Source organism: Ptychodera flava, chromosome 22 (assembly GCF_041260155.1).
Source record: "Ptychodera flava strain L36383 chromosome 22, AS_Pfla_20210202, whole genome shotgun sequence".
Classification (NCBI taxonomy): Eukaryota; Metazoa; Hemichordata; class Enteropneusta; family Ptychoderidae; genus Ptychodera; species Ptychodera flava.
Genome location: NC_091949.1, coordinates 4,916,408 through 4,934,479, shown reverse-complemented (window position 1 = coordinate 4,934,479; position 18,072 = coordinate 4,916,408). Strand labels below are relative to the sequence as shown.

General features: G+C 37.2%; 1 protein-coding gene across 50 annotated transcripts in view; it reads right to left on the bottom strand.

Moving 5' to 3' along the window:
* LOC139122505 (mucin-2-like) overlaps positions 1–18,072 on the bottom strand; it is a 166,389-nt gene that overhangs the window by 93,784 nt on the left and 54,533 nt on the right. For 49 of the 50 annotated variants that reach the window (XM_070687919.1, XM_070687924.1, XM_070687913.1 and 46 more), the window contains exons 2-6: positions 12,811–12,962; positions 10,470–10,624; positions 6,918–7,208; positions 5,089–5,349; positions 4,604–4,804 (exon numbers count right to left, since the gene is read on the bottom strand). In XM_070687919.1, coding sequence (XP_070544020.1) covers positions 4,604–4,804; positions 5,089–5,349; positions 6,918–7,208; positions 10,470–10,624; positions 12,811–12,962 — 1,060 coding nt within the window. The remainder of the gene's footprint in view (positions 1–4,603; positions 4,805–5,088; positions 5,350–6,917; positions 7,209–10,469; positions 10,625–12,810; positions 12,963–18,072) is intronic. The other variant, XM_070687935.1, reaches the window with a different exon arrangement.

Here is an 18,072-nt window from a genome sequence, read left to right as displayed (position 1 = left end):
TGATTACACATGTATTTATTGTCCATCAAATAGAAAATAAATTTGGGCCATTGACTAAAAAACATTTGCTTGTTACACTCACCACACTTGTACTTAGTATTTGGAGTGTACACCTATCTACAATACAATGATAAAAAGTTTGGACTCTGAGGTCAACAGTGCATCTTTAATGTATGAGACTAAATAAGCTTACCCCTCAAGTATGTATAGGCCAAAAACAATATTTAATTTTGAATTATGTTGTGCAGGGAAGGACATAGAATATGGTGAAAAGCAAACTAAATATAAAAACTGAATATACAATTATATGGAAATGTGTTTTACAGTCATGAGTATCTAGTGTGTGCCGAGAGACATATTAAAATTGCACAGTATCATCCTGACCAGAGTTTGTCTGAGTGGTTGTTTCCTTCTGATTTTCTGACACGGTGATAGGTACAAAATATTATGTTATTCACCATAGTTAAGCAACATAGCTTGCATTTTGTTCACAGTAGAACTGAGTTTTACATGTAAGATAACTTTCTCATAAACTGTAAATTCTGGCTTGTGGCAGCTCAAACGTCGCAATTCTACATTTTTTGATATGATATGGAGTGACTTGCACACATATGCAATATGCAGTGACAGTCGATATATTCATAGTAAGAGTCTACTACATTCAAGCATAGTGATGTTGACAACTACATGCATGCCAGTGCACGATTTCAAAGTAGCCAGGAGGAAATTCTTATAGTCTTTTAGTGGAAATAGGCCCTATAGGTATTAAACCACAGTGAAACAAACAACATTAGTTATCGTGACCTTGCTAAAGTGCAATCTCGGATCATGTATGATCTGATGATCATGCCAAATTACCATGTCGGATTATGCCGTGATTCTGAAGTGCGCGTAAATCGGTCAACATAAGCACACATAGACTCTCGCCAGTCGCTTGTACTGCTTGGTCTCGCGTAGCTTTCGGTATTTATACAAGCTCGTGCCGTCGGCACTCGACCTTGCGCCTTCGGCGCTCGATCGCCTACGTTGGATTACTACCGCAAGTGACTCCGGATCCGGTCAAAAGAAGGCACGAGGACTGTCGACAGTCTAAAGCACACACTGTCTTCAACAATGATGCTTCGGCGCTCGATCGCCTACGTTGGATTACTACCGCAAGTGACTCCGGATCCGGTCAAAAGAAGGCACGAGGACTGTCGACAGTCTAAAGCACACACTGTCTTCAACAATGATGTCAAAATCAATGCACAACTGTCGAAATTACCCAAAATAAGCAACAGAAAACTTAAAGTTATCGCTGTGTCGAAAGGACAGTACATCAACATAAAGAAGGACAGAGCGAATTCTCTCGCTCTTACCCAGCTATTACTAACGGGCCGCCGGTGGGATTGCCTCGCTGAAGCAATGGATTCGCCGGTAACGAAGGAGCGTTTCGTGCCAAAAAAATACATGACAGCAACAAAAATACAATCACCGTGAACTTCATATTTACAAAACATCATCAAATAAATGCTAAAAGCTTCAAAACGTCAAAATTCGCACAAGACCGAGAAACAAGACAGCGTCGGTTTGATTTTTCAAAGTCCTTGCCAGGAGCTGGTCCTTGCAAAAACAACGCTAACTTGTTATATGCGCATGCGCATATTAAGGAGAGACCCATTTGATTTCGGGGGGGGGGGGGGTATGCAGGAAGTGGGCATGGGAACTTTTTTTTGGCAGAGAGACAGCCTTTTTTAATTTCAACTGTCACACCTGCATCAATTTTTTTATCAAATGGAGTAGCAGTGCAATTTTTCAAATTTAAGCCAGTGTTTCACACATCACAGGATGGTTTTATATATTCATTTTACATTCCAACGAATGAAAACAAAATGGAAAGTCTAGTATATATACAACTTTAAATTATAGAACACTTTTTTGGCAAATCAACAGTGATCAGTACTATACCTGCTTTTCTTTATAACAGTCAATTCCTTTTAAGTTCTCAGGGGAGATGTTATCTTTTGTGGTCAGAGAAACAAGGCTCACACATTGTATTTCATTATATTTGTTGTTCCTCAATTTTCTTTGACAACTTGTAATCTTTCTAACATATTTATGTTGAGAGAATAATATATTGGTTTTTACACTAGTTTATTGACTCCTGTCTTGTGTTTTCAATTTTCACAATGTACAGAAGTCAAATAGTCCCATCTAGATATTGCCTGTACCATTGAGATATTGCAACAGAAATCCAGAAATATGATTTCTTGGGTCAGAAAAGGGAAGGAAAACATCGAGTGCACTGAGGTGTAAAGTAGTGAATGCTTATATCATAAGTGCTGGGAAAAAAAACACATGAGAATTGCTTGTGGTAAAAACATTTGCGCTGCCTATGGCAGCATGCTAGCAAAGAACACATGAGAATGAATTTCCAAAATTTTGCTCATTTCAACTGCATTATGACAATTCCTTTTTTATTTATTTCTGTCTGTTATGAGAATTTTTTTTCTCAAGCCATTACAGGCTTATTTTTTTCTTTTATTTCACCTGGTGACAATTTTTTTTCTCAAAATCCTCCATACCCCCCCCCCCACAAATCAACTGGTTCTCCCCTACGTGAATCCCTAACCTATGCGGGCCAGTGGATTACTTCCTCAGTAGAACTGATATGCCTGCCGGTACCATCATTCTTCAGTCGATCAAAGGCGCCTTTCGTACCAAAAAATACACGACAGCCGCAAAAGTGCATCACTGTTAACATCATAACTATAGAATATATTAAAATGCACAGTGAAACGTTCACAAAGTAAAAATGTGCCCACACCGAGAAACAAGATGGCGTCCGATTCGATTCTCAACTCAGATTTTTGTCCTAGAGTTGTGCGCATGCGCAGACGGTAGCTTTAACGAAAGCGAGTCAAATCAAGTAAATATAAAATAAAAATGGATAAAAATATTGTTTAAAAATAATGTGAGGCATGTATCACCAAATCTTGAACATTTCTGACGGTATTTTAACTATACGAACACCCATGCCAAATATCACAATAATCAAATCAGTGGTTTTGAGGAAAATGTGAAAATAGTGGTTATCAGAAAAAAGCTAAAAAAGTGACTTTAAAATGATTCAATCAAATAAAGAAAAAAGACCGTTTGAGATATATGCCCAAGTGACCATCAGACCAAATTTCAGAAAAAGTTACTGAAGCGTTTCTGAGATACCTGCGTCCACAGCATACGGCCCACTGTATGCAACAACAGAGGCCGCGTCATCACATTAGTACTTTGGGCCTTTGGCCCAAAGGACTAACAAATCGACGTCTATATCTATGACATTGGTCAATGTCCTTGTACCAAATTTGAATAAAATCAGTTGAGATATGCCTGAGTTATTGCTCTGTACATGAAAAAATTGAAACAAAATGGCCGCCTGGCAGCCATATTGGATCGTATCACAAAACAAATTGACATGCATATATATGACATAGGTCAATGTCCTTGTACCAACTTTGAATAAAATCGGTTGAGATGTGCCTGACTTATGGATCTGTACATGGAAAAATCAAAACAAAATGGCCGCCTGGCGGCCATATTGGATCGTATCACAAAAAAAATCGACATGCATATATATGACATTGGTCATTGTCCTTGTACCAACTTTGAATAAACTCGGTTGAAACATGCCTGAGTTATGGCTCTGTACATGAAAAAATCGTAATAAAATGGCCGTCTGGCGGCCATATTGGATCGTATCACAAAAAAAATCGACATGCATATATATGACATTGGTCATTGTCCTTGTACCAACTTTGAATAAACTCGGTTGAAACATGCCTGAGTTATGGCTCTGTACATGAAAAAATCGTAATAAAATGGCCGTCTGGCGGCCATATTGGATCGTATTGCAAAATAAATCGATGTGCATCTGTAGGTCATAGTGCTATGCCTTTGTGCCAAGTTTGAACAAAATTGGTTCAGCAGTGTCTGAGAAACTGTTGATGACGGACGGACGGACGGACGGACGGACGGACGGACGGACGCACACGGACGGGACCCAATCTATAAGTCCCCGCCGGACTTCGTCCGCGGGGACTAACTAGATGCAGTTGGTGATAAATTGTAAGCATGCCATGAGGTAAAAAATTTACTGTACATACTGTATGTCAGTATGGAAAATCAAAACTATCAAACTATCTGTCCCACAGACCAGAGTATAGCTTGGGACAAGTTTGTATTGTACTGATGTCCTTACTCTGTATCTTACTACTGTGATGTTTACCATGATGACTTTTACAAATCAACTTTGTAGATTGATTCAATTTTCAAATTTTCTCGAGAATAAACCAAGCACCTTGTACATTTTACACTCAGTACACGCAAAATATAAAGTGTACTGATAGACCAGCTTCTGAAACCAGAATTGTGGCGTATGATGAACAAATGCCATTCCTGGTACTTCCTTTCATACAAAAAATGATCTGACGCTGTTTCTCTTCACTGCTGGTATTTCACCCAGCCATATTGAGCAAAATAAATAAGACACTTGTAGTTCTGTTTACACAATCCCATAAAATGTCACTACATGTACATCTACCATGCATGACCACAATGATGCATTTACCCCTGGCTCTGCGCCGATTGGCTTCCGGCTGGAGTATCAGTGAAGTTTTCACCGTTTTTGGCCCCTGAGTAATCACAGGGTAATATTCATACATCTGTGGGGGTGGGGGTACAGTGGGGGGTGGGGAGGTGAGTGTTCTCTCGTTATCGTCCTTGGATACGGTTTTGAAGTTGACTGGTGTCCAGCTACGTGATGTTGTTGCTAGGAGGAGAGAAAACGAAGAATGTGATTATTGAGGAAAACATTTAAAACACAGGGTACATAACCATGCAAACTACAAGCTTCACACAGCATGTTTGCTATTTCACCCTAAATGCTTAGTACAATGGAATCTTCCCATTGTTTCTGTTGGCTGGAGGGACCAGATCAATTCTTCTGAAGGTAAGTAGTCAACAGGCATCGAGTAGTCAACAGGCATCAGAAATATAGTACATTTCAAGACAGCATGCAGAGATATGAAGTGCATGAGGAAAGAAGTTACAAACCATCAAAGCTATTTGATCTAGGTCTTATGAACAGGGTAGTTTTCACTTTTTTACGACGAGTCGGAGGAGAGGCAACAGCTGATTGGTCAGTATAATATGCACGTTTGACGTCTGGACCGCTATGCCGAGGCGGCGGATGCGGAGGACGTGAGTCAATTTCCTTGATTAATTTTGTTACGTCAGATTTAGTGGCGGTCTGTTGGACCTGCTCGGGAACTTGTAAATGGCTGTTGGTGGGGAACGGAGGACTTACAGGCGATGCTAGGAGAGAAGATGACAGGTACAGTGAGAACATGAGAAAAAAAAATAATCATAAGGATATTTAGTGAGAAATAAACACATCAACAGAAAAAAATGACAAAGTAAAACCCCATGCAGTGATTGTTGACAGGCAATAATTTCACATCAAAGAACATAAAAAAAACAGTAAAAGCTTGGGCGGCCAGAAGCAAATGCATGAAGATCAGCCAAGACTCTGCAAATCCAGTATAGGGCATCTGTTCAGTACCAGTTGGTGTGTTGACAGGTATCTACAAAAGCTGCAATTTAACAATATACTAGCAGTTCTGCATGTAGTGGTACACTATATTTCTACTTGCATACACATGACAGTGAACAACACACAAAGCTGTACAGGTACAACAACAGTTTCTGACATAAACATTCGCTTCTCAAACAAACATTAACTTATTAGTTTCTGATATAATACTGTATTTTAACCAAGATAAATATTATACATATATGACAGTAGCTACATGTATAGGGATGTAAATTTTGATTGCTGCTGTCTTCATGTCTTTCAGTTATGCAGTTGCTGTTTTCATTTCATCCAGCAATGATCAATATCAGTACTTTTCTATTTCTGATTTCAAAAATACACAATACATACACAACTGAACATTTCATTTATCTTATAGAGGGGTAGCTTTTCAGTGTGGAAATTTTCCAACCAAAGTATGTACATCCCACAAAGTCTTATGTCTAGACAACCTACAAGATAACATGATTTTGATACAACCACAAGATGACTTGACATAATACAGACAGTTCAAGTGGACTGCAACAATGTGCTAAATTTTCAGGCAGATTATTTTGTGAGGCAATATTGCAACCAGTGTGCCAATTACTACTCTTAGACTATTATTCTGGCCGGCCAACAGCAAAAGATGAAGCAATGGGGCACTCTCTTAAGCAGGGATAAAGCTTTTTTCTCAGACAGAAAGAATTTCCACTTTGGCAATGCTTGTCAGCACGAACCACACCAAGTCTTTATGCTGGCAAACATTACATATCTTTCAGTCCATGCCTTGCCTTCTCTGAGCATATATCACACAGGGCTCACTTAGGAGGTAAATGTCATTGCCATTGGTCACCAGAATTTGTTTATAGAAAATTAGTGAGCTAATTTCAACTTGGAGTAGCCAACAACAGTGAAGGAATTTTTGACATACTTGTAAGTGCCGCAAACTAGACAGCTTGGATAAATAAATTTAAAAAATTGCATTTGTAAATCCTGGATGAAACTTTTGCACCATCAAATTTTGGTGCTTCTCCACTGTGTACAAGAGAGTAAAAGTGGAATGATGTACAGAGGAAGGACACAGTAAACTGTCTACCCTTTTTCTTTGTACATAGATCCAACTGCACAATGGAGTACACCAAATTGGGGTGCTGAAAGAGGGTATATAGACCTGTGAGGTTTGCACAAAGAGGGCTGTAGGTATTGGTGATTTGGTTAGTGTCAAACCGCAGAAACCGTATATGTACATCAGCCAGCATTATGAGGACAACTGTACAGGCTCGGACCAGACACAGCAGGACGTACTGACCTTCCCCACCGGACAATGGTGGCGACCACACATGCAACAGCTTTGGCGAGTCAGACCCCGGCTCTGCTGCCGAGGACACTTGGACAGTAATCGGCGGCTGTTGCCGCTCACGTTTTCTGTCACCTTCAGTTGAGGTGAGACTCTCAGAGGAAGACCACCTAGCTGGGGATGTACAGCGTGTAATTTTAGTCACTTTGGTTGTAGTTTTCTTAACCACTGCGACATTGCTAGGCAGGTTCTGGAGATCAACATCACCCAGACCAGCTCTGATTAAAGAATCTTCATAATCAGCTAAAAGGAGAAAAACATAATGTCGATCAAGAAAATAAGACCTACATTTTGTCCCTTAAAAATCCTTTATTGAGATCCAACTTTGTTCCAGAACACGTACATGTAGTGATGTAAATGTGGCTTGAAGACTCTGTGATTAAAGGGTTACGTCAGAAAAGGCAAGTTTGTAATTGGAAAGTAACAGATATGTCATACAAGACAATAAGATAACAGGCTGTCAATGAGTGAAAGATGATGTACAGTACAAATAAGACAACAGTTGTAGAGTTTTTCTGATGGAAACTTTAGACTACTTTCTTTCATAAGTGAGAATGCAATCACGAATCAACATGCACATTTTTGGATCAGAGAAGCAAGGATCAATTTTTATATTCTCACAAAAACAAGATGGTGAAATTGATATTTCCCTGACAGGTATAAAAAAAACTTCACACTATAGGTTTCAAATGAGTTAACACAGCTTGATCAGAAAAGAACTGAAAGATTCTGCAAGTTCATAAATCTTTCCTCTCAGTACACTGACTCTACCAATGGTGAGTTCTATTGATGGTTATGTGAAGAGTGATTTAGGACAGTACACCTGCTGTTCCATAACTGGAAACATAATATTATAGATCTTCATTGAACGGTAATAAACAACCAGACCATCGGGAATCTTGATGAAATATACAGCCAGCAGGCATGTGGTGAAACTGGCATAATGATTACGATAAATTATTCAATATCCTGGCAACTTGAAAGGGAGCTACATTCTCACAGAATAATTAGCCATAATGTTACTATTTGGCAAAAAGCGTAATCCTATGTGAAGGGGGATATCCCGTACTTTGCCATGTATTGCTTTATCTGTTGCTATGGCAATGACCCTATAAAAACTGACGAGAAAATGAAACCATATATACTGACAAGCAAATGGAAGCATATAAATTCTTGTTAACTTATTTGACAAATATCATAATTTTTCTGATGAACTTGGACTAAGTGGCATGATACATAAAGATGGGCCATCAGAAGTTAACACAAAAACTACATCATCTCATCTGAACAGCGAAATATTATTGGAAGTACCTGTATTTGGCACATGTTCTCACTGCTACATGATAACTTTAGATAAACAGATTTTGACTAATCCTTTTTAAACTTTCAGATGACAGCATTGGTATCAGAGAGCCGATACAAGTTCAAGTATTGACACAACAGCATACATGATGAAATTACTGAGTACCATATATAAAGACTAGTGCACTGTGATTCTGCTTGATCACAGCAATGTAGCTGTGAACACACCACACTTCAAGTAAATAATTCTCCAACTCATGCTTTGCCACATACTTTGGACCAACCATGGACCAGAAAAGCTACCTTCTACTATGAGAGGCAGAAACGATTTTCCACAGTCTGAGCTCAAAAGTTATAATGAACCTTGACAACAGTGTGCAAAACAAAATATTTAACCTTGGTGGCCTGCAATTTCTCACAATATCATAACTCTTTTTTTCTGGTCATGAAGTTTTCTCTATAAGAATGCCTTAGAAGGGTTGTATAATAGGCCGTAGGGTAAGCCACTGTACACAGGGATTAAGTTTTCCTCCTTGACCCTACAGAGTATAAGGTTAGTGCCCCATTGACCCATTTATACATGTATGGTTTACACAAGTTACAGTCTGGTTTTATGACATTGCTGGAAGAATGATAAATAGAATACCAGTACTTCTTGGTAATATCTGCAAATTTTATAATATCTACCAGATTTTCCTCTTCTAACATTGAAAAATCCTGAAAAATACTGCTATACTGCCACTGAAACAAAACTGCATTTATCGATGTACTACTCCTCTGAAGCAACCATTGTATTCAAATTTAATTCTCTCATCTACCAGTTCATCACCACAAAAATGCATTCATTTTTTTTTTGTGGCAGCTGAAATCAACTTGGACACAATTAAAGATGCAAGATTTGTTGATGAAAATTTGAAGAAATTGCTTTCGGCAGATTAGGTTTACTACTTTCACCATCTTTTTTGTCATCTTTCTTCCCCTTAAATATTGGTTCTCTGCTTTCTCAAGCACATTCACCTCTATTTGGCAGGGAAATCAATAACATAGGGAGTAAGACACCCTAAGTTACTCTTTAAGTCAGAACCATTACAATTATTGCAAGGTTTTTCTGAAGATTGTGATTTACCTAAGTGTAAACATAAATAATTCTGTCAAAGTGAAAAGAAAATTCATAATACAATTTGAAAAAATAGCGAAAAAAAGATTGACCTGAACTGAGTAAACATTTCCATTAAATCACGGCCATGTTCCCTTTTCAAGCAGTGCCTTGACAAACAAACATATCAACTTGCGATGAACTGAAAAGAATGGAAGTTAGTGTGTGCTTATTTGTGGAACGTTGCTCTAAAAATTCACCAAATTCCTGATTCAAGGACTAAATACTTTAGTACATATAAAAACAGGTGAATACCCTTCACAGATGTAGTTCCATAAACTAACAAATGTTTCTGGTTAAGGAAAATTCCTAAACGCAACTGGACTCAAAGCTTTCACCTTAGGAAAACTGAAGAACAAAACATCAATTCGTTCACTGGGATAACAAGTTCCTGAAAGTGAGACCCTAATTTGTATGTGTCTTGCAACTTTCCTCCAATGATTGACACACTTGAGCACACTACCACCACTTCTACCCATCAATACATGTATTTGTGTATTTCCAATTTTGCCATACAGAGAGAGATTCAGGCATGTGCAAGCAGTGCATCTAGGGTCGGAGGTCATGGAGCGCCCCCACACGGCTGAATGTATAAGTCTAAGTTTAATTTCACCCTTGAAATCAACAGATACAGATGCCTCAATTTGATAGAATGAAGATGAACAAAAGCAAAGTGGGAAATGGTTATGGTTACGTCATTTCAGTCCATAAAATCATTTGCAGAGTTCTTTGTCACTTTCTTTCCCTTTTTTATAGTGTTGTTGGTTCACAATTTCTTTTTGTCTTTTGATTTTTGTTAAGATAATAAAAGCATTGCATTGCAGAGACTGAAACTGTATTTGCAATTATACTAGTATTAGGAGTAGAAAGTTCATTTAACACATCCATACCGGGAGAATTTCAGAAATAACTTTATCGAGGAGAACAGCTTTTGAAATAGGGGATGAAAATTGTGACACAATATGGTTAGTACACAGACATTTATCAGTGCCTGAAAGAAGAATTTTATCACGTCTCGAAGATCAATCAATGAAGCTTGTACTTACCTATTGACCCTTGGTCAGAATTCATCATAACTGTTTTTGTCGTCGTTTCTGTCATGTCTTCACTTTGTTCTTCACTGGAGTCTTCTGTTGGACCGTTGGACGTAGATCTATAAATAGTACTTGTGTTTGTGATGGGGCTTAAGGGTGATGTAGTTCTGTAAAAAAAAAGAGTAAAATATTGAAAAGTGAAGAAATTAATAATGTAAAATATATCACAACCATGTACTATTCCAGTGGTCAGATGTGCTGGATTATGAATCTGTTCATCTAGTATTAATGATAGACTCTGTCATTATCAGATAGTGATCTAATTTCCAGTGTCTAACTTGGTCAATTCTGTTGTTTTCAATATTTTAGGAAGGACTTTCAGAGTTGACAAGGGTGGGGGCTAAGTCAACTTACACATACTCAAATATCCACTAATACCAATTGAACAACATCTGAAGCAAAAATTCACCGTCCGATTAAAATGTGTTGATTAGTCCAGCAAATACTGAAGCAAGAATCATTTAATCCAAACACGACAATGGTTATGCTAACAACATTTTTTATGTTACGTAAAGATGACAGTACGGTAATATGGAGAGCTACCTTTGCTAGAATTGTCACATTGTGTTTGGCCATTACAGACCTTTTGTATGAAAAATAGCACAGCCATTCATACTCTGCTCTATTCATCATATAGAAATATAGTGCAAAAATATATTTCATAACTAGAAATACCAATATAGAAATACAAAGAGTGTGCATCCAAACCTGAACAATGGAAGCCAGCAGTCCCTTCCCAAAGGGATAGCGGAAAACTAGAAATGCTTTTGTTCCCAGAATGTCTACAGAGCCTTTCTATAAAATCAAGTTGAAATGCAACAGGATGATGGGACGCTGGGATTGCCGCTCCAACCAGAGTCTGAAAGGACACACTGAACTTACAGGGAGAGTTGCAAGAAAAGCACTAAGATGTGAAAATACACAGAGAAAGCACACAACCGGTCATCACTGAGAAAGAAACCAAATGTGTGCTGAAAACCAAATGTGTACCGGTACATTATACATCTGCATAGGAAACTTCATCAACTTCTAATTTCTGTGAGGTCTGCTTTTATTGCTGCAGGACAAATGAAATTACTTTCTCCTTGAACTTGTACCCCCTGGCTGCAAAATCTGGCTTAATTTCATGCTTAGTGCGTCTGGGTATGACAGACTGAGCCGGACAGCTGGGGTTTTTATGGGCAGTGCTGTGGGCATCACACGTGTTAGTCACTAACTATAGAAACACACTCACTTGTGAAGTATTCACCGCAGATATGCAATGGATTAATTCCAGACCAACTGGATTTTCTAGACAGTATTTCCATATATACATCTACATGTACAACAAAGATATGCACATGTGGACCGGTATGTAAAGACTGTACACACAACTCCTTACACCTTATCTAATATCACCTTTTCCAAATGCTAGGACCAACAACTGAAGAACAAAATTCAAGACCAAGATGAAACTTGACAACCATTTTAAAATAAGAAATACATATTCCACTGTAACTTCAATCGCATAAACTTAAACTGCAGATATCTTTGATATGACAAGACAGAATATGAAAGATTACAGGGACTGTGAGCATACATGCATTCGTGTATTGCACATTTACAGGAATACATAGTGTGCCCTGTGGTAAGTATTTTAGCAGATATTTTTTCATTAAAACCTTGGTGTAATAACATGCTCTAGTGGCGTTACATGATGTATGCTGGTATCTAGGAACATCAATAAAAATTGCTGTATAATTAAAATGAATCACTGACAAGAAAGAATGGAGCACAGGTGTTTTGGTGTCTTTGGTCTGGCAGGTCTAAATGAACAAAGTCATTAATTATCATTCCAAGGACAACACTGGCTCATCACTCATTTTCATCTTTCATATGTCTTCATGTACATGGCAGACACCATGGCAACAGACATCCATTAGATACACCTATATATTCTCCCTCCCTCTCTCTCTCAAATTTGTAGCTGGTTGAGTGAAGAATGCACTGCTCAATTAATCTTGATGGTATACAACAGAGTACTCAACAGAATCTTTAAAGGACACAGTAATAACCAAATAGTACTCGTCACGTTGAATCATCCATACTTAACAGAGGCAGAGAAAAAGGAATTTAAAACAACCAATCAGGAAGTACTTCTCATGTGTAGATGATATCAAACAGCCATTCAGGAAGTGCTTCTTATGAGTATATGACATTGACCAGCCAATCAGGAAGTTTTTAAGTTGTAACATGAACCAATCAGAAAGTAGCCCACACAGGCAGGGAAACTGGCAGAGTAAATCATACTAACCTTCTTAGATGAAGTTCTATCGAATCTTTTGATGATTTTACTAAACTCAGTGCATCGTTATGTTCTAATTCATCGGTAGATTGGCCGTTAATACTATAAACTATATCTCCAACTTCAATACTGGCCTTTGCTGCTTTACTGCCTGGATTGATCTGAAAGGAAAAAGAAGACGGGGAAAACATGAATATGTCGTCTTGGTCAAATAACATCTGTAGTTACAGCACACGTACGCATTTGAAATGATCAAATTTTTCACCGCTCTAATTCATTGACACACACCTGACAAGGATGAGGATATCAAATACAGTGTGTGTAAAAGGTTAAGTGTTTTTTTGGACAGATGGATTTGCAAATCTTCTAGTCTTGTACTATCTTGTAGATCAGTCAGACTAGAGTATTGCTCTATCATAAAGAATAAAGCATTAATATAAAACACCAGACATTTCACCACAAGTCCTTTTAATTCAACAGTTTAGCATCTTACACTGCAAGCAATGAGCTGGTACACAGTTGAGCAAAGACTGATACCTCAATATAATGAATATTTCATGAAAGGTTATAAAATGTTTAAATATAAATATCTTATATGAATATGCAATCTGGACAAAATGACATCTGATATAGTGTCATTTGGTTTTAACGATTGGCTCAAATACCCTCCACTGAAATCACATGATTGGTAATAGCCAATCAGAGTTGCTAGTTCTCAACTTCAACCATTAAAGTCCACACATAGAATGCAAGCTTTGTGAACACAGTTGATACATGTAATTTATTGGAAAACTGATACATGTATTCTTCTGGTTGCTAAATACATATATGGCACTTTATATCAACGATTGAAGCTAATATGCTGAAAGGTAATACAGTGAAAGGTGATTCAGTAATGCTGATTAAATTCAATGTGTTCAAAAACCTCAGAACAGTCATTTATAAATGCAATATCTTGGATACACTCAATTAACCTTTTGAAAATCTCTCAGGAAACAGAAATAAAATGGTTTTCCCATTTTAAGCTCTAGAGAGAGTTGAAAATGCCTAACCTTTCTACATGGTCAGTGAGTGTGAACAAGTTTACTTCCTTAAATTAGATGACGGTAAATTTAGTTTGCGTAAAGGTCAACAAGCAGTGGTCCATACATCTTGTTTCAATTACAATGTCTGGCAACCGTGAATGGATAGACTTCACAGGCAGCATGTCAATTCACAGAGGGCTTGTTGCTAATATAACAAATTGTCAGTCACCACAAATGTAGATTAATTTCTCGATATATTCATCATTTTTGGCCTTGATGAGCACCTGTCAATTATGCAAGCACAGATAAAGACTACCAAAGGTGCTGCTTTCTTCATCTTGGCTCAGCTGAGATGCAACAAATATACATGTGTATCTTCCTCTACTAGACAAACCTTCTAGTCTATTTAGAGGGCACAAATTATTATGTATTTTCATCAGGAAAACAAAACAAAACATCAATAGTTGTGTGGTGTAACTTACATACCGTACACATGATTTCCAGTGCCATGGTATAGACTCATATCCACTTCAGTAGCAAAGTGCCTTTGGGAGAGTACCTTAGCTATGTAACTGGTATGTATGTACCAGATGTGTCCACATAAAATGATGCAAAAACATCCACAGGCGTAACAACCAGACAATACCAACCAACTAAAGCATTGATTGCTGACTTTTTGAAGAATATAACATTTCCTTACAGTCTATCCTGTATTAAATAGTAATGCAAAAGACCTCCCAAGAGTCTATGATGAAAAAATGTTTGAAAGCAGTGTCAAAAATATAAACCACATCCATCCATCAAACTTTTCAAAAGTAATTTCACCACATTACAACTAACAAATACCTAAATGTACAACAGTTCAATTTTCAGAAAGCAATACGGAATTGTGTTAAAGTATCAGAATAAGACAGGAAAGTGTTACCCCCTCAAAGGATCCCATCACAGTGATATTTATGTGGGGGACATATTTTGATGATTCATCAGGAGAAGAGACTGAATTTGCCTCACTGGTCTTTGATTCAATTCAAATAAAGCTCACTGGGAGAGAAGGAAGTATTCCTGGAGAGTTGTGCACTAATATGTACATGTATGTACAGTTATTCTCAAACATACATTTCAACATGCCTGAACAAGTACATGTAAAATATGGTACGAATCACACTGGGAGGTAACTATACTTTGCAACAATATGCCACAATGCCATTGGTCATTCGTTTTATGTATCTGTGTGTGTGTTTGTGTTTGTGTGTGTGTGTGTGTGTCTGTGTGTGTGTTTGTGTTTGTGTGTGTGTGTGTGTGTGTGTGTGTGTGTGTGTGTTTCTTTCCAGGACTTTCACAATCTTGATCACTTTCGTGGTGCAATTTTAATTCTGTGATCAGCCTATATTGTGGTACACAAGAATTGAATATGTTATTCCTCTAACCATCTTAAGACGTGTACATGTAGCCTACGGTACGCACAGATACCCGTATGTACCAAGAGCTCTCACCTTTAATAGAAAAGAACGAGTATGGATGTAACTTCCACCAAACATTTTACTCGTGACAATATTTATGGAGAAGAATTTGTTTTCAACTCCAACATTTAACATTTTCATACCATTTATCTATTACAAGTCCAATATGCCGTATGACATAATATAGGTTGCACCAAAATCCAGCTGCATATTGACTGAAAATAATACATGCATACAATCATCAGCCTTGAGAGCTAATTTCATGGTGGAATGTGCCTGGGGGACAGATATTTGGATATACTGTCATGGATTAAATAAAGTCTTCAGCAGCTTATTTTAGTTAAAATCAAAAACCTAATTATATTTATAAAGTTAATGCTTGAAAAAGTTGGTAAGTACTGGGTTATATTATTTCTCTAGTAGTGCACAATTTTGAACAGTGACCCCTGTTTTTATCCTTGATTTATATGTCAAAGTTTCCATACAGAAAATTGGAGTGAAAGGTGAAGTCTTTCAATGTTGAGGCATGTATTACCTTTATGTTGGCAAGTAGCTATTTGTAATCGATACACATACCTGACTATCTTGGTTGTAAATTGATAATGATTGTAGGTGACCTTAAACGACCTTCATGTGATAAGACTTGACCAGTCCAGCAATTTACATAAAAGGACACTAACCCCTAGTTGAGCAACATTTTCACTGCAACAGATTTTGTATTTTGAATCAAACATTAAACATTTAATCTAAAAATAGCTTTGCATAACAGGGGTAATGAATTCAAGTTGTTAACTTCCATCTGGCAAAACCTGCAATGACAGAAATGCCCCTGATCTGATCAAATATGAACAAACATTAGCAAACTCAAATTCCTGAAATTGTCAGTTCTATATTTGATGTGTAATTTAGTACATACAATGACAATGTAGTATTGGTACTGACTCACTTCATACTATAGCGTCAAGCTACATAATCAATGAAATGTGTTCATGTCAGAACAAAGAAGTTGTTAATCAAAACTTCCTGTACAAGTTAACCACAACAACTTTACAGTAGTGACTTGATGTCTATTGAGAAATGATTAGAGTGAAAGCAAATAGCTATAATTTCAGTATTTTCACTAAAACATATTTATATACAAGTACCGCTGTCTTACAAACTGAAGTTCATTTCATCGGTCACAGATTTATTGGAATTTTTCAGTAATTTCAAGAATTTGTGAGGAAAATACATATAGACAGACAGACAAAGAAACAAATCAATTTTTGTGCAAAGGTTTTTTCTGAATGTCTAAAATCTTTTGTAAAAATCTTCGAGAAAAGTCAATTCTCAACAAATTTGGATGGGAATGTCTCAAAATGTTTTATGAGGAAAGACTGCTGCAGGTAAAGGCAGAATCATAAAACAACATCAGACTCGTAAGTTCATAAAGTATAACTGCAATGCCACCCAACTGGTAACAACACAAATTTGACACCAACAGATGTCCCCAGGGTTGCCAACTGCTATGGTCACATCTGCAGTATAGATTTCATTAGGTTATTTGCAAATGTTCGCTTTTCCTGTTTTATCTCATTAGCGAGTTAAAAACTCTTCATCTAAACTAAACGTAGATATCAGGTTGCTGGTTCAAGTCGTCAATTTCTCTGTATACATTTATTTGAAGGATTTTCTTTCGCATTCCGAATTTCTTTGAAATTAAAGATTAAATACGATTTTGTGTATAGGATTTTTAGTCAACAGAGAGATCAGAATTCAGTGATAATTTTGCAGCTTGATTATTGAAGTTGGCATTTCCCGAGAAATACATGTAAGGAGTGTCCAGTAAAGTCCTGATCTTGATTTAGTTGCTTGTGAGTTGAGGAGCTATTGCTAGCGGTAGGGTTGTACCCTATGTCTGCATCTAGCTGTGGATCTTTAAATCTATCTAGGGATTAGTTTATGCTCATTTGGATGATTTTAGTTGATATTCTTTATATTTCTATTTATTTTTATTTTTGAAAAATTATAAAAGGATAATCTATAATAATAAACACTTCCACGCTTGAGTTTTCATTTAATTCTGTAGTGCAAATGGAAAAAATAAATTTTTGAAAATTGTTATCCAGTGACATAAATCTACATGTACCACAATACATGTAAACAGCTTAGAAAGCTACTGTAATGTCTGGCTTCATCTAATAGCAGGCAACAACCTTAATCCTGAATTTTAAGTAAACAGTTTATTTGCCAGTCTGTACTTTATCAGTTTGCACTGCTATAACAATTATATTGTATGTTGTACTAGACAAGTATCAGCTGTTATCTACATGTACACCAAATATTTGAGTAAAGCTTGTAATGATGGCAAACAAAATGTATACACACTGTAATTTGTTTGAAATCCTTCATCTGGCAAATTTTCAGATTTCTATTGAGTTTGAACATTGCCTTGAAAGTAAATTTGCGAACAAGTAGCTCCTCTGAAAGAGGACTATGACGGAATGTCAAATTCCTAGGTCACCATCTGACATTTACAGTGTAAACCCAATTATTTGATGTTTAATATAACATGAACTTGAACTACTTCCTGGCTCATATATCAATGTTTGCATTGGCTATCACCTTGACCTAGTTCCCTGCCTATCAATCAGCATCACATTTATGCTAATAGTGTTTCAGCTACTGGATAACCTGTGTACAGACAGGGCATTAGGGCATCCAGAGGTTTCAATTTGACTGTCTGCAGCCAACATATCTCATACAATGGTCTTACACTATCCAGACTACATGTATAACATATCCCG